General features: G+C 43.9%; 2 protein-coding genes and 1 pseudogene across 2 annotated transcripts; all 3 read right to left on the bottom strand.

Annotated features, from left to right (window-relative positions):
- Positions 1-899, bottom strand: LOC112886156 (annotated as a pseudogene).
- A 7,686-nt stretch (positions 900-8,585) lies between these two features.
- On the bottom strand, positions 8,586-10,183 carry LOC112886147 (receptor-like protein EIX2). The gene has a single exon (XM_025951949.1). It carries the CDS (start codon positions 10,066-10,068, stop codon positions 8,737-8,739), a length of 1,332 nt encoding a protein of 443 aa, XP_025807734.1. The 5' UTR covers positions 10,069-10,183; the 3' UTR covers positions 8,586-8,736.
- Positions 10,184-14,382: 4,199 nt separating this feature from the next.
- Positions 14,383-16,999, bottom strand: LOC112887166 (receptor-like protein 9DC3). The gene has a single exon (XM_025953310.1). The coding sequence runs from the start codon at positions 16,928-16,930 to the stop codon at positions 14,504-14,506; it is 2,427 nt and encodes an 808-aa protein (XP_025809095.1). The 5' UTR covers positions 16,931-16,999; the 3' UTR covers positions 14,383-14,503.
- Between the last annotated feature and the right edge of the window lie 1,168 nt (positions 17,000-18,167).

Below are 18,167 nucleotides of genomic sequence, written 5' to 3'. Positions count from 1 at the left end.
ACATGCAATCCCACATGTTATTAATATATCCAACCCCAACAGAGTGCCGGCCTCAAATTAAAATGATGATTTATGATTACACAACAATAAATATGCTACTGGATAAAAGCAATTCTTCATGGCTTCTTGAAGAGTAGAGCACACAGCACCCCCCAGAGGCCAACTGCGAACCCTGATACAAGTCCGAAGTAAAAGAACAATGACTCTGAATTCTCTCCGCTTGCCTTTTCATTACCATGCTTAGGATCACTATTTCCTGATGAGCAGTTTCTCTGAAGCGGGGGTCCACAGAGATTATTATTCCCATCATACATAGTTGGGTTGTTGTCGTAGACGGTCTCAAGCTGACGTCCAGACGGTATTCTTCCTGATAGATTGTTATATGACAAGTCCAAGACACTTAAAAATGTCAAGTCCGACAAGCTTGCACGGATTTCACCAGAAAGACTGTTCCATGAGAAGTCAACTGATTCCACTAATTCCATAGCGCCAATATTCTTTGGAATGTTTCCTCTCAAGCAATTTCTTGACAAATTTAAGTATATCAATCCGTCAAGAGAAGCCATTTCATCTGGAATTCCTCCAGTTAAATGATTGATTTACAAGTTCAACAATAGAAAAAATACTTTGTGCGCCATACTTGTGTTGTTGATGCTTCGTCACTGCAGACAAAATATCAAGGAACTTATTATTTTCCCAACTTGTGTACCAATCAAATAGATAAGTTGTAGGTCCGGGCATATGCGTTTTTGTCATTGCCATTAGCTTTGATAATGACTGAGGAATTGATCCTGATATATTGTTGAATGATAAACTCAAGAGTTGAAGTTGTCTAAGATGTGTGATATTCACTGGAATACTCCCATATAACATGTTGTGGCTCAGATCTAGGAATCGCAGCTCTGCCAGATGTCCGATCTATATTGGTAATGTCCCATAGAATTTGTTCCATGAAAGATCAAGCAAAGTTAGATTGGGGAGGCTTTGGATCAAGGATGGGAACTTTCCAGAAAATTCGTTGTCACTTAGGAGCAAGGAGCGTAGGTGTGGCATCGAAGAACATATAGGAAGTCCTCCCGCGAAAGAATTGTTTGACAAATCCAAGTCACTTAGATATCGCAACTCACAAAACTTTTCAGGAATAGGACCAGTAATTTTATTAGAGGATAGAATTAGCATTGAAATATTTGGAGCTCCGAAGTGAAACTTCCCAGACAAGAAGTTTATGGAGAAATCCAATATTTCGAGGCCTCTTGGCAGCAATGGTATCTGACCACTAAGGTGGTTGGAACTGAGAGATAATTCCTGCAAACTAGTGAAATTCTGTAGCCCTGGTGATATAGATCCACTAATGCTGTTGTTAGATAGGCTAAGAGTAGGTAAGCTGGTTAAGTGCCCCATTACCTGTGGCATTATTCCTGTCATATTATTGTCATTCAAAGTTAGGTAGTGTAATTTGCTAGAAGAACATTGTGGCAACTTCTCTATAAACTCTGTTATGTTCCCAGATGATAGGCTCCCATCGAGCAACAGAGTATCCAATTCACATAGAGTTTTCAAGTCTACTGCCATCGTGGCTGAATTTCCATTTTCCCAAAATCCCAGGAAAGAGATGGACGTCATTCGTCTTAGTGCATCAGGGAAAGGACCGTAAAGATAGGTTGAAGTTAGGTCGAGGACTTGAATGCTTGTTATGTTCCAAAACCAACTGGATGCAATTGGGTGCCCAAAGTAGTTCGTTGATAAATCAAGCATCTCAAGTTTTGTGAGGTTTATGTGAGTGAGCAATTGGTTTGCTCTGGGAAGGGAGCAGTTCCAAAGGTAGAGGGTCTTCAGAGATGGAATCATGTTTACCACATGAAGCCAATTATCTATTGTACTTAGATTTATGTCATCCATATCAAGATACTCAAGCTGATGAAGACGAACTAACCATGAGATACCTGGCCTGACGGTGCGAGGTGAATCCCCCAATCCGCCGGTGGCAGCCAACCAGAGCCCAGGGGGTAGGGTTCCGGGGATCGCGGGCGCGGGCGCGGGCGCGACTGCTGTGGACTGGCCGCCGTCGGCGGCGCGGCAGAGCCGGATGCTATGCTGCTGAGCTGCGGGTCGCTCTCGTCCTGGGTGCGCCGCTTCGTCGCCTGCGTCGGGTACGCCTCCCTCTTCCCTCCTGCCCTCTCCTGAACACACGCGGGATGAGTTGATTGATTGCTGGCTTGTCTGCTTGCTGCTGCTGCTGCTCCGACGCGATTGGCTGTGGGTTGGAGCTATCTGTGCCTACGCGATTGGCTGTACGCTGTAGCCGTGATCGAATTTGTTGCCTCGGTAATCTCTGTTTGGAACGGATAGTTAGCACTTACCAGGCACCGAGATGGCTGTTATTAGTCTTAAAGCCTAGTTAACCCTAGACAGCTCCGGTAGAAGGGACAATAGAATGGCCTCATTATGGTTAGCTGTATGTAATTGATGATGGGGATGATTGATTTGCTATCGTATTCTGCTTGCTTCTACACCGGCCGTTATCTCTGCTATATTCACTACCGGAATCAGGGGAGCCCCGATTAGTGTAACACTCGGCAAAGGGCACTCGGCAGCGATTTCGTCGGTAAAGACGTCTTTGCCAAGTGCGTTTTGTCGGGCACTCGGCAAAGGCACTCGGCAAAGGTTTTGCCGAGTGCCAAAAAACACTCGGCAAAGAAAAGCACTTGGCAAAATGTAAATTGAAAAAAATCCAAAAAAATAAAATAGAAAAGAAAGAATTTATTGGGGAGGCATGCATGCACATCCAACTAGTGACCCATCTAATGGGTTGCACATTTTTTTCAGCAATTTTTCATAATTTGTCGATGATAGTTTTCGAACTCACGACCTCCTGCACACAAACAACTCCCTCTACCACTACACCATTGGACCACGTATGTCAACGTTACGTTTTTATTCTCCACATATTATAATTAACCGAGTGTAAATTGTCTGTTTGAGATAGTAAATAAATTCAAATGAAAAAGTTGTAAACTACAAAGTGGCATAACTTTTCGAGATCTACAACTTTTATTTTGGTAGTTTCTTCATCCGAGATCGTTTAAAAAATTTGAATTTCAAATTTGAAAACTTCAAACGTATTTTAATATGACACAATGATTTCAAATCAAAAAGTTGTCAACTACAAACTTTCATAACTTTTTAAGATCTACAACTTTAATTTTGATGGTTTTTCCATTCAAGGTCATTTGCAAAATTCGAATTTTAAATTTTCTATATTCAGATGTAGTTTTTGTTGACAAGATGACTTCAAATTAAATGCCAACTGTAAAATCTTATAACTTATCAAGATCTACAAAGTTTATTTTGATTGTTTTGTTATTTCTTCAGCTGACATGATAATTCTAATATTGTTTACAAATCTTATATATCTCTCTTCTAGTTTCGTAAACTACAAAAGAGATATATATATTTTGTGAACAAATGTATATTTATTTTGTCAAATGAAGAAATGTCCAAAATAAGAATTGTGCATCTTGATGAGTTATACAACTTTGTAGTTGAAAATATTTTTATTTAAATTAATTTACTACTTCAAAATATGATTTGAAAATTATCTTTGCTGAGTGTCTAAAAGAGGCACTCGGCAAAGAGCTTCTTTGCCGAGTGTCTAAACAAGGCACTCGGCAAAGAGCTTCTTTGCCGAGTGCCCGAGAAAAAACACTCGGCAAAATATTTGACACTCGGTAAAGATCTTTTTTCCGGTAGTGGCTAGGATTATTTTCCAGCAATGCTGGTTTATTTCCCTGATACTTTTGCTTTCTTGTTAGGTCTCCCTTAAGCTCCTTTCTCTTTCCTGCTCCCTTAAGTTTGCAATCAGCAGCCTCCAAAAGTAACCAGTACAACAGAAAAGAGAAACTGATTGATGTTTGCCTTCCTGGATCAATACTCTAGTGTACAATTATTTGTGAAACTAGAAAAGGGGAATTCTTACCTACTATTTCTGCACCTAACTGCCCATTTAATTGAGTGGTGCATGTAGATTACTTGTACTTGGTATCTTTTTTGAATTATGGACTTGCAGTTCACTTAATACTGGCTACTGATGACTGAGCAAGCTGGTTACCTGCAATAACAAACTGGCACCTAAAATGCTACTAAAGTATATATTTGTAATTGGTTTCATGCCTAGGGTGTTTTACTCCTCGACGATTTAGTCATTGACCAACTGGATACCGTAAACAAATGATTGCTCAAATTGTCTTGATGAAATTGGGCTTAGTATTTGTTAGGTTTTGTAAATGCAAACAGAACTATTTAGATCAATTGTCTATGTAGTCAAATAAGAACAGTTGTTTCCGTATTCTGTACAGACTATGGGGGGTTGTTTTTATTTTCTCATTTTGTGGGTTCTAGCTATGTCAATTGAAGTTTTTTGTTTGTGCTTGCCTTAAATTGTAAATGCTTAGTGCCTACTGGAAGATGGCCACCACCTCCTAGTAATTTCCGACTGATCGGATATAGCTGGGCCTGGTCCCAAGCTGGTACACAACTTATACTAATCTAGTATTGGGAATCATCTAACTATGTGTTTTCAGTGTAAGCCCTTAATTTTTTGTGCATGTTACTTGTATCAAGTACCTGGTACTAATCATTTATTGGCCGATCCTGGTTTGCAACAGAGCAGAGGTTGTTTTGGTTGTGCCCAACCTACTCCAATAATAGCTGTTGATGAGCCTTCAAAAGGATTAAGAATTCAAGGGCGCTCTGTAAAAAGGCGCAATTTGTCTGACGACTTTTGGAGTTCAAGTCCGCACGAAATGGAGAATAGTGCCCTGCAATCCCGACATAGTATGTCTTCAATCAGCACAACAGCACAACCTAATGATCAGCATGCTGCTGGAAGTAGCAGCAACCCAAATGAATTTGTAAATCAAGGTAAATTAAAATTATATTATACAGTAAGTATCATTAGATAGTCTAATCATGTAATATATTTTCATACTAAATCTATTTGGAGATATAAATGTTAATATAAAAGTGATATTAGTTTGTTCATAATGAAACCAATATATAACCTTTTCTATTTAAAAGTAATTATTTTTTGAGATATTATTGGTTAAAGATGAAAATATTTAACTTTAACTTGGTTAAAAAGTTTTTATATTTTGTGATAGAGATGGTTAAAAAGTTGTTATATTTTAGAGCAGAGGTAGCACATTTTTTTGTGCATATCTGTTTCTTGAGTGTGTCTGGTCGTTACCTATCGTCGTCAAGCTTTAGAATGGCTTTTACGTGGAGTTGCTTTGTTGGATTAGCGTGGCGGACAAAAGGCAGCGCCGTCGCAACTGTGTTCGGCCGCTGCATCTTAGCTAGGCTTGGTTTTTGCACACACGTCCACCAGGTGTTCGGAGAGATCAAAAGGGCATCTCGTATTCCTCTTCTGGCATCACCCCGCAAAGAGGTCTGTGAAATTGTCTGGGGATCTTTTTAAGGGTACATACAAGGACGCACACAACACTCACATACGGCCATCTCTCTCTCTCGATCGTCGACATTGACCCGGTTTCAATCCAGCAGAGATTTGCGAAGACGATACCAACTAGATCGTAGAGCAACCGGGGCGCCACTGATCTAAAATCTGTAAGCCTCATGGAGTCACACATGTATGGCCCCCCGCAAGTTGCTCCGTCCCCTTCGCCGGAAAATGGAGATGGGGATGGCCGTGGAACCATCGCTCGGCCCGTCCGCCGTCTGCATCGTGATCTCACGCCCAACTGTGTTCGGCCGCTGCATCTTAGCTAGGCTTGGTTTTTGCACACACGTCCACCAGGTGTTCGGAGAGATCAAAAGGGCATCTCGTATTCCTCTTCTGGCATCACCCCGCAAAGAGGTCTGTGAAATTGTCTGGGGATCTTTCTAAGGGTACATACAAGGACGCACACAACACTCACATCGTTCGTACACATGGTAGAGAAAAGGTTGGAGATACTATTACCCTCAGTGCGCGGGAACCTGCATTACCACTGAACGCACGCGCGCTTGTGTTCATAGCAATTCAGGAATGAATCGCTCTGTTTCTTTTCTTCTTTAGAGAAAGAGCTAGAGGTGTTGCTCCGCCAACACTTTTACTACCATACGAGTGCGCTCATGTGGAGGACAACTTGCACTTGCAAGGTTTGTTTTCTTTCTTTACTGTGAAACTGCACTGTGGCCATTTGGCCTGACGTGGTACAAGCGCAGAAGAAAAAAAAACAAAAAGGGTTGGGGGTGGAGTTGGAAGGAGGGCTGGGTCGAGCCCAACGCTGCGCCACGAGAAGAAGAAGAAGCAGCAGCAGGCTCCACGGCACCCGGAGGCCTTCTCCCGAGGCAAAAGCCCATTTTGTACATGTTTGCCAGGAGGCGATGTGTTAACCAGGAGCCCGGTGCCTAGCTGCGTGGGAGGGGCCCAGAGTTTCGGATGTCGTCATTGGTATGGGCCGAGAGAGAGCCCACGCCTAGTCCACCAACCAACCCGAGGCAATCGCGCTTTTAACTGCGTTAAGCTCAGGCCTGTTTTCCTCCTTCCAACCCCAACGGGTGGGCCGCGTTGCGCTTATTTGAGCCTGGTCCCCTCGAGGTTAGCAAACCGATACGGCACTAATGTTGCTGTCTTGATGATACAGGGAGGAAGGAGTTCCTGCCTAGCCCGATGAAAGCCCACGCCTCCCGCCTCCCGCCTGCTCCGTCATCCGCGGTCGTTGGTGTCTTGTTGACACGGCGACGAACTGATGAATGCAAGGTGGCTGCTGCTCCGGTTTAGGGAACTTCCCGACGTGACGTGACCAATACAAGAATGGACCCACCAAGCAAGCATGGCAGAAACATTATACATGCCTCGTTATGACAGTCTCAGTGCACAATTTTACAATTTTATAGTACAATTTTATAATATACTTATCAAGATTGGGAACCAGATCAGGAATGGGTCAGAATATTCACTGAATACCCATTATTTTTACAAATCAATGGTATTTAAGAATATTTTTGCTAAAAAATAGTGTTGAAACCGTTAAGTTTTTATAGATTTTGAATTTTTGAATACCCAGTCTTCCAATTCTGAGCCCGCCTCTAAACTAGATAACTATACCACGTGAGTTTTAGGGTAATGAAACTTCTCTCACATTCCCTATAACTCTTTCCTTCTCTCTTCTCGTTTTGACAGCAAAGTTGATGATATAGCATCGAATTTAATGCGATAAAACTCCCCGTGAACCTACTAGCCTTATTAATGGTTAGGTTTCGTGTTTGAGAAATAATGCTAGTGACGTGGCTTTCGAGCCATGCATGCCGTCTATGTTATTAATGGTGTACGACCTCGCTGATCCCACATGCAATTCCATTCAGCAAGCTGACCAACATTGACTGGCAATACTAGCCTACTACGCACGCCTCGCTCTCCTCGTCCGCTCTTCCTCCTCGCCTTAGATCTGAAGGGACCTTGGCAGAGTAGTTCGCCCCACCAGCCACTGCTTGCTTGGTTTCGCAAGAGAGCACGATCTGTAAGCCGTGAGTGAAAACAGACGGTGCGATTCGTAATCCAATTAATATATCCGACCCCAACAGAGTGCCGGCCTCAAATTAAGATGATGATGTATGATTACACAACAATAAATATGCTACTGGATAAAAGCAGTTCTTCATGGCTTCTTGAAGAGTAGAGCACACAGCACCCCCCAGAGGCCAACTGCGAACCCTGATACAAGTCCGAAGTAAAAGAACAATGATTCTGAATTCTCTCCGCTTGCCTTTTCATTACCATGCTTAGGATCACTGTTCCCTGATGAGCAATTTCTCTGAAGAGGGGGTCCACAGAGATTATTATTCCCATCATACATAGTTGGGTTGCTGTCGTAGACGGTCTCAAGCTGACGCCCAGACGGTATTCTTCCTGATAGATTGTTATATGACAAGTCCAAGACACTTAAAAATGTCAAGTCCGACAAGCTTGCAGGGATTTCACCAGAAAGACTGTTCCATGAGAAGTCAACTGATTCCACTGATTCCATAGCGCCAATATTCTTTGGAATGTTTCCTCTCAAGCAATTCCTTGACAAATTTAAGTATCTCAATCCGTCAAGAGAAGCCATTTCATCTGGAATTCCTCCTGCTAAATGATTGACAGACAAGTCGATATCAACAATATATAAAATACTTTCTGCGGCATACTTGTGTTGTTGATGCTTCGTCACTGCAGACATAATATCTAGGAACTCACTATTTACCCAAGGTACGTACCAGTACCAATCAAGTCCATTAGTTCTAGGTCCGGGCATATGCGTTTTTGTCATTGCCATTAGCTTTGATAATGACTGAGGAATTGATCCTGATATATTGTTGAATGATAAATTCAAGAGTTGAAGTTGTCTAAGATGTGTGATATTCACTGGAATACTCCCATATAATATGTTGTGGCTCAGATCTAGGAATCGCAGCTTTGCCAGATGTCCGATCCATGTTGGTAATGTCCCATAGAATTTGTTCCATGAAAGATCAAGCAAAATTAGATTGGAGAGGCTTTGGATCAAGGATGGGAACTTTCCAGAAAATTCGTTGTTACTTAGGAGCAAGGAGTGTAGGTATGGCATCGAAGAACATATAGGAAGTTCTCCCGCGAAAGAATTGTTTGACAAATCCAAGTCACTTAGATATTGCAACTCACAAAACTTTTCAGGAATGGGACCAGTAATTTTATTAGAGGATAGAATTAGTACATTAATATTTGGAGCTCCGAAGTGAAAATGCCCAGACAAGGCCTCTTGGCAGCAATGGTATCTGGCCACTAAGGTGGTTGGAACTGAGAAATAATTCCTCCAAACTAGTGAAATTCTGTAGCCCTGGTGATATAGATCCACTAATGCTGTTGTTAGATAGGCTAAGAGCAGCTAAGCTGGTTAAGTGCCCCATTACGTGTGGCATTATTCCTGTCATATTATTGTCATTCAAATTTAGGTGCTGTAATTTGCTAGAAGAACATTGTGGCAACTTCTCTATGAACTCTGTTATGTTCCCAGATGATAGGCTCCCATCGAGCAACAGAGTATCCAATTCACATAGATTTTTCAAGTCTACTGCCATCGTGGCTGAGTTTCCATTTTCCCAAAATCCCAGGTAAGAGAGGGACGTCATTCGTCCTAGTGCATCAGGGAAAGGACCGTAAAGATAGGTTGAATATAGCTCGAGTTGTTGAATGCTTGTTATGTTCCAAAACCAACTGGATGCAATTGGGTGCCCAAAGTAGTTCTTGGATAAAACAAGCATCTCAAGTTTTGTGAGGTTTATGTGAGTGAGCGATTGGTTTGCTCTGGGAAGGGAGCAGTTCCTAAGGGAGAGAGACTTCAGAGATGGAATCATGTTTACCACATGAAGCCAATTATCTATTGTACTTAGATTTATGCCTGCCATATCAAGATACTCAAGCTGATGAAGACGAACTAACCATGAGATATCGGTTGTGTACAAATAATTATAAGCGAGACCAAGATGTCGCAGGTTTGAGAGGTTACCGAGCTGAGGCGGCACCTCACTCGGCAAAGAGTATGCGTCATTGAGGTAAAGGTATTCCAGTGTGGAAAGGTTGCCAAGTTGAGCAGGCAGTCTGCTCGCAAACGACAAGAACGAGAGGTCGAGATATCGCAAGTTTTTGAAAGAACACAGGAATTCGGGAAAACGACCATCATGACCAGATAAGTATGTGCCGCCTAAATCCAAGTGCTCCAGATGCTCTAGAGACAGTAAGGAAGGACTTATCTGGCCTGCCAAATTTCTATAGCTTAGATCAAGCTCGAGGACATGGCCGGTTTGGTTGCTGCAGGTGACGCCCATCCACCGGCAGCAGTCCTTCCGCCCTCGTCGCCACGACGAGAGGATGCCTTCAGGGTCGCTGGTGATGTTTTCCTTGAAGGCCAGCAACGCGTCCCTCTCGTGCGGCACGCAGCTCGCGTTCCGCTTGAGCTGCCGCGGCGGCAGTCCATGCGATGCCACCGACAAGAAGCTCGAGGCGGCGGCCACGAGAAGAAGCAAGAACTTGGCAGCGGAGGGATGCATAGCAAGTGGTGTGGTCTGTGCATGCAGTACCTGGCAATGAGCAAAGCTATCTGCTAGTAGAGTGCTCGAAGGTCTGAGCTGTGTGTGCTCTTAAATTCCTGCTGCGATCCAAAGATCTAGCAAACTTCATTGACTGAAGAGCATGTGGGAGAATTTTCAAAGGCTGGTGACCACATAAAGTTGTGGAATAAGACGTTGCGGTCCACATAAACTGAGTAACAACTAACAACGACGTAACACCTAGCATGCATGGCTGGAAAACACAAGGAAAAATGGGGTTCCAATTAGACAGCGTTTTCCCATCACACATACGCGGAGAAGATAAGTTTGTTAAATACTTTTTTTATAAATGATCATAGCAGGGATCTTCACGCAGTCAGTTATACTCACATCTATAAATGCTTGTAGGAGATTGGACTGGTAGACCTTGATCTCACGACCACAGACGTAGGTACTGCTTTTGGATCATAAAGATTTGTAACCCTGCAAATGGTGAAGTTAGAGCAAATTAGAAGGGGGTGCGCTTGCCTCGTGGGTTTATGAATTTGATCGTTATATGATTTTTTAGGAGAATTTGATCATTATACATGGTGAAAATTTGCTTGTTGATTTTGCATTTGGTGTGGGTGCATGTGAGCTCGCCCAAACCTATTTAGTAGACTATAAAATGGCACTAATCGAGATTATATGACACGGCAAGAATGAAAATTACTTGGTAGTGTAGTTGTCACCACAAGTTGACTACGTGGTTGAATATTCAAATAAAGACTAGTGACCACAAGTTCCGGAATGCCATGTATGGTCCACATAAAACTGAATAATCACACATACAACAATGTAACTAGAGGTGGTAAAGGATGGTAAATACAAGAGCTTGTGGGTTGCAACAATGCACTAACACGTCAAGTAATTGGCCTCCTTATGAAATTCTAGCAAAAGAGTGTCAAATGGGCAACAAAACGTCAGCCCACTAAGGAAAATTCGGAAAAATACAAGTCACAATAGAATTTTGGAAGCATTTCAGCTGGATACAGTACGGAGAAAGGACAGTGTACCGCAACACTGATTCTCTACTGAGAAGCTTGGAACCGTTGTCCTGCTGGTCACTGTAGCCAGTGAATTTTTTTTGAAAGGAAATATCCAGTGAAAGTTGCAGCGTGGGAAATGAGGATGAGGAGATCCATTGCTGGCTCTACGCAAGCTCGTGTCCGCTACGCACAGGGGCGAAGCTAGTTTCCAATTGACCATGGTGCACTCCTTCAGGGACTAAAATAACTTCTCAGAATTATATGGTAATTTTAAGTTTAATTAGTGGCAAAAAAAATTTTACCCTGGGCAGACTTAACGTGGCGTCGCCCCTAGCTACGCACAATTATGCCGGCAGACAAAGACGAGCCGCTGACGCGGCAGCCTGACGTCACCGCACAAACAGGAACCAAGCAAATCCGGAGATGGCTACGACTCCGATAGAGGAAAAAAACAAAAAAGGAGAGTGGGAGTGGAGTTGGAAGGAGGGGGCTGGGTCGAGGCCAACGCTGCCCAACGAGAAGAAAGCAGGCCCACGGTATGGAGGCCTTTTCCCGAGGCAAAGCCTATTTGGATGCGTTAGCGGTCGCCGTCCATTATAGGCAGCGATCCCAGCATGCATTAAATCGGCATTGCCTCGGTCAGGAGCCCCAGCTGCGTGGGAGGCTCCCCAGAGTTTCCGGTGTCATCATCAGCTAGGCCGGAGTTGAAGAAGAAGTTCGGGTTAGCGGTGGCCGTGGTGGAGGGTGACGGTGGAGGCATCGGAGCGGCGCGGCGCCGGAGCTGGCGCGTTCGGCCCACCTGCGATCCACAATCGCCCGGCCCCTTCCAACCCCGAGGCGCCGTGGGCTTCGTCACGGCTGGTCCCCCGAGGTTAGTAAATCGATGTGGCACTAATGTAATCCCTGGCCCAATTGCATGCTGGGCCCAAAAACGACGCCGTGCGCCGGCGCGCGTTCGTAGATACGGCCCACCGCACACGGTTGTGACCATCGTCGACAAAACACAGATTAGGTTAGGTTAGTGCTCAGACCTTGCAGGGCCCACATGGAATCTCATTCGGTTGACCAACACTGACTAGCTACGATTTCTTCGTTGGGTTCACTAGGAAGAAGGACGACGAGGCTCGGTAAGATCGGAGAGTGCGATCATCCGGTCAAGCTGATGTCCAATCCAACAGCGGCAAAAGGAGGCATGCACCAAGCAGGGTGAAGCAAATTGAATACATGCTAGATGCTGGTTCCCGGATACAGTATTTTGAAAGATCCATTAATACCTACTCCTTCCGTTCAAAAAAATACAACTTACACTTTTCAAGACGTCAGATAATTTTAAATTTGATCTAGTTTGTATAAAATAAATATTAAAATTATATTATGCAGTAAGTATCATTAGACAGTCTAATCATGTAATATATTTTTATACTAAATCTATTTGGAGCTATAAATGTTAATATAAAAGTGATATTAGTTTGTTCATAATGAAACCAATATATAACCTTTTCTATTTAAAAGTAATTATTTTTTGAGATATTATTGGTTAAAGATGAAAATATTTAACTTTAACTTGATTAAAAAGTTTTTATATTTTGTGATAGTGATGGTTAAAAAGTTGTTATATTTTAGAACAGAGGTAGCACATTTTTTTGTGCATATCTGTTTGAGTGTGTCTGGTCGTTACCTATGGTCGTCAAGCTTTAGAATGGCTTTTAAGTGGAGTTGCTTCGTTGGATTAGCGTGGCGGACAAAAGGCAGCGCCGTCACAACTGTGTTCGGCCGCTGCATCTTAGCTAGGCTTGGTTTTTGCACACACGTCCACCAGGTGTTCGGAGAGATCAAAAGGGCATCTCGTATTCCTCTGCTGGCATCACCCCGCAAAGAGGTCTCTGAAATTGTCTGGGGATCTTTTTAAGGGTACATACAAGAACGCACACAACACTCACATCGTTGGTACACATGGTAGAGAAAAGATTGGAGAAACGTGCATTACCACTGAACGCACGCACGCTTGTATTCATAGCAATTTAGGAATGAATGCGCTCTCTTTTCTCCTTTAGAGAAAGAGCTAGAGGTGTTGCTCCGCCAACACTTTTACTACCATATGAGTGCACTCAGGTGGAGGACAACTTGCACCGGCAAGGTTTGTTTTCTTGCTTTACTGTGAAAGATCTTTATCTCTTGTTGTCCGCACTGTGGCCATTTGGCCTGAGGTGGTACAAGCTTAGAGAAAAAAAAACAAAAAGGGTTGGGGGTGGAGTTGGAAGGAGGGCTGGATCGAGCCCAACGCTGCCCCCACGAGAAGAAGAAGCAGGCTCCACGGCACACGGAGCCCAGCTGCGTGGGAGGGGTCCAGAGTTTCGGATGTTGTCATCGGTATGGGCTAAGAGAGAGCCCACGCCTAGTCCACCCCAACCAACCCGGGGCAATCGCGCTTTTAACAGCGTTAAGCTCAGGCCCGTTTCCCTCCTTCCAACCCCAACGGGCGGGCCGCGTTGCGCTTATTTGAGCCTGGTCCCCCGAGGTTAGCAAACCGATACGGCACTAATGTTGCTGTCTTGACGAGACAGGGAGGAAGGAGTTCCTGCCTGGCCTGATGAAAGCCCATGCCTCCCTCCTGCTCCGTCATCCGCGATCGTCGTTGTCTTGTTGATACGGCGACAAACTGATAAATGCAAGGTGGCTGCTGCTCCGGTTTAGGGAACTTCCCGACGTGACATGACCAATGCAAGAATGAACCCACCAAGTAAGGATGGTAGAAACATTATGCATGCCTCCTTACGTCGGTCTCAGTGCACAGTTTTACAGTACAGTTTATGTTTCACTTATTAAGACTGGGAACCAGGTTAGGGACGGATCAGGGTATTCAAAGGTATTCACTAAATGCCCATTATTTTTACAAATCAATGGTATTTAAGAATATTTTTGCTAAAAAATAGTGTTGAAACAGTTAAGTTTTTATAGATTTTGAATTTTTGAATATCCAATCTTCCAATCCTGAGCCCGCCTCTGAACTAGGTAACTGTGCCACGTGAGTTTTAGGGTGATGAAACTCCTCTCGCATCCCCTATATAACTCTTTCCTTCTCTCTTCTCATTTTGTCAGCAAAATTGATGATGTGACATCGAATTTAATGCGATAAAACTCTCCATAAACCTACTAGCCTTATTAATGGTTAGGTTTCGTGTTCGAGAAATAATGCTGGTGACGTGGCTTTCGAGCCATGCATGCCGTCTATGTTATTGATGGTGTACGACCTCGCTGATCCCACATGCAACTCCGTTCAGCAAGCTGACCACATGCAATCCCACATGTTATTATTATATCCGACCCCAACAGAGTGCCGGCCTCAAATTCAAATGATGATGTATGATTACACAACAATAAATATGCTACTGGATAAAAGCAATTCGTCATGGCTTCTTGAAGAGTAGAGCACACAGCACCCCCCAGAGGCCAACTGCGAACCCTGATACAAGTCCGAAGTAAAAGAACAATGATTCTGAATTCTCTCCGCTTGCCTGTTCATTACCATGCTTAGGATCACTATTTCCTGATGAGCAGTTTCTCTGAAGAGGGGGTCCACAGAGATTATTATTCCCATCATATATAGTTGGGTTGTTGTCGTAGACGGTCTCAAGCTGACGCCCAGACGGTATTCTTCCTGATAGATTGTTATATGACAAGTCCAAGACACTTAAAAATGTCAAGTCTGACAAGCTTGCAGGGATTTCCCCAGAAAGACTATTCCATGAGAAGTCAACTGATTCCACTAATTCCATAGCGCCAATATTCTTTGGAATGTTTCCTCTCAAGCAATTCCTTGACAAATTTAAGTATCTCAATCCGTCAAGAGAAGCCATTTCATCTGGAATTCCTCCGGTTAAATGATTGACAGACAAGTCGATGTCAACAATATAAAAAATACTTTTTTCGGCATACTTGTGTTGTTGATGCTTCGTCACTGCAGACAAGAACTCATAATTTACCCAACCTATGTACCAATCAAATCTATTAGTAGTTATAGGTCCGGGCATATGCGTTTTTGTCATTGCCATTAGCTTTGATAATGACTGAGGAATTGATCCTGATATATTGTTGAATGATAAATTCAAGAGTTGAAGTTGTCTAAGATGTGTGATATTCACTGGAATACTCCCATATAACATGTTGTGGCTCAGATCTAGGAATCGCAGCTCTGCCAGATGTCCGATCCATATTGGTAATGTCCCATCGAATTTGTTCCATGAAAGATCAAGCAAAATTAGACTGGAGAGGGTTTGGACCATGGATGGGAACTTTCCAGAAAATTCGTTGTTACTTAGGAGCAAGGAGCGTAGGGATGGCATCGAAGAACATATAGGAAGTTCTCCCGCGAAAGAATTGTTTGACAAATCCAAGTCATGTAGATATTGCAACTCACAAAACTTTTCAGGAATAGGACCACTAATTTTATTAGAGGATAGAATTAGTACTTTAATATTTGGAGCTCCGAAGTGAAAATGCCCAGACAAGAAGTTCATGGAGACCTCCAATATTTCAAGGCCTCTTGGCAGCAATGGTATCTGGCCACTAAGGTGGTTGGAACTGAGAGATAATACCTCCAAACTAGTGAAATTCTGTAGCCCTGGTGATATAGATCCACTAATGCTGTTGTTAGATAGGCTAAGAGCAGCTAAGCTGGTTAAGTGCCCCATTACCTGTGGCATTATTCCTGTCATATTATTGTCACTCAAACTTAGGAGGTATAATTTGCTAGAAGAACATTGTGGCAACTTCTCTATGAACTCTGTTATGTTCCCAGATGATAGGCTCCCATCGAGCCACAGATAACGCAATTCACATAGATTTCTCAAGTCTAATGTCATCGTGGCTGAGTTTCCATTTTCCGAAAATTCCAGGTCAAAGAGGGACGTCATTCGTCCTAGTGCATCAGGGAAAGGACCGTAAAGATAGGTTGAACTTAGCTCGAGGCGTTGAATGCTTGTTATGTTCCAAAACCAACTGGATGCAATTGGGTGCCCAAAGTAGTTCGTGGATAAATCAAGCCTCTCAAGTTTTGTGAGGTTTATGTGAGTGAGCGATTGGTTTGCTCTGGGAAGGGAGCAGTTCCAAAGGGAGAGAGACTTCAGAGATGGAATCATGTTTACCACAAGAGGCCAATTATCTATTGTACTTAGATTTATGTCGGCCATCTCAAGAAACTCAAGCTGATGAAGACGAACTAACCATGAGATATCGGTTGTGTACAAATAATCAGAAGCGAGACCAAGATGTCGCAGGTTTGAGAGGTTACCGAGCTGAGGCGGCACCTCACTCGGCAAAGAGTATGCGTTATTGAGGTGAAGGTATTCCAGTGACGTGGAAAGGTTGCCAAGTTGAGCAGGCAGTCTGCTCGCAAACGACAACAACGAGAGGTCGAGATATCGCAAGTTTTTGAAAGAACACAGGAATTCGGGAAAACGACCATCATGACCAGATAAGTATGTGCCGCCTAAATCCAAGTGCTCCAGATGCTCTAGAGACAGTAAGGAAGGACTTATCTGGCCTGTCAAATTTCTATAGCTTAGATCAAGCTCGAGGACATGGCCGGTTTGGTTGCTGCAGGTGACGCCCATCCACCGGCAGCAGTCCTTCCGCCCTCGTCGCCACGACGAGAGGATGCCTTCAGGGTCGCTGGTGATGTTTTCCTTGAAGGCCAGCAACGCGTCCCTCTCGTGCGGCAAGCAGCTCGCGTTCCGCTTGAGCTGCCGCGGCGGCAGTCCATGCGATGCCACCGACAAGAAGCTCGAGGCGGCGGCCACGAGAAGAAGCAAGAACTTGGCAGCGGAGGGATGCATAGCAAGTGGTGTGGTCTGTGCATGCAGTACCTGGCAATGAGCAAAGTTATCTGCTAGTAGAGTGCTCGAAGGTCTGAGCTGTGTGTGCTCTTAAATTCCTGCTGCGATCCAAAGATCTAGCTAACTTCATTGACTGAAGAGCATGTGGGAGAATTTTCAAAGGCTGGTGACCACATAAAGTTGTAGAATAAGACGTTGCGGTCCACATAAACCGAGTAACAACTAACAACGATGTAACACCTAGCATGCATGGCTGGAAAACACAAGGAAAAATGGGGTTCCAATTAGACAGCGTTTTTCCATCACACATACGCGGAGAAGATAAGTTTTGTTAAACACTTTTTTTTATAAATGATCATAACACACTACCGGAGAGACCAGCTTTGCCGAGGGTCAATAGGTTTGCCGAGTGCTATATTTCGGGCACTCGGCAAACCATTCTTTGCCGAGTGTCGCTCTCGGCAAAGAAAAACACTCGGAATAATATATTTTGCCGAGAGCCTGACACTCGGCACACAGATACACTCGGCAAATGACCCGTCAGCAGTGAACGGTAACTAACGCCGTTAGATTTGCCGAGTGTTTGATGTATGACACTCGGCAAAGGGTGTATTTGCCGAGTGTCAGCTGACCGACACTCGGCAAATCAAATATATTTTTTCTTTATTGTGTACAATTATTTGGCTGGCTGAGAGGTCCTGGCGGACTGTCCGCCAGTACTGGCGGACAGTCCGCCAGGACATCTCGGGGTCAGCCAGCATTTTTCTTTCATCCAACGTATCTCTCTGTGGGCCCATCGTTTTGTGTCCGTGGGAGGCTGTCCAAAACCCCCTATACCTCTTAGATGAAGCTCCTCTATCTCTCTTCATCCACATAACACAACTCCATCCTCTCACTCTCTCTTTCTTCCCCACGGACAACAGCCCCCCATTGTCCGTGGAGCTAAGGATTCGGTTCCTCCGCAAGGTCCACGGCGAAGGAGCCCTCCACAGGCTGCAAGAACCTTCTCCCCTCGTTTCCAATCCTTTGGAAGTACTTCCATTCATCCTAGGGCAAGAACAAGGTATATGCAATCCTCCATCAATCTCTCTACTCGATGCATATCTTGAGGAATGCTTTTAGCTATTGTTTCCTGCTAGGTAGAGCATGCTATTCCTTGAAAATCTTGAAGAATGGATGGCTAAATCTTTAGTTCACATGTTCATGTTCATTTCATAACCTAAACCTTGATTCAAGT

Source organism: Panicum hallii, chromosome 1 (genome assembly GCF_002211085.1).
Source record: "Panicum hallii strain FIL2 chromosome 1, PHallii_v3.1, whole genome shotgun sequence".
Taxonomy (NCBI): Eukaryota; Viridiplantae; Streptophyta; class Magnoliopsida; order Poales; family Poaceae; genus Panicum; species Panicum hallii.
The sequence above is the reverse complement of the archived record's forward strand: the minus strand, read 5'-3'. Positions and strand labels throughout refer to the sequence as shown.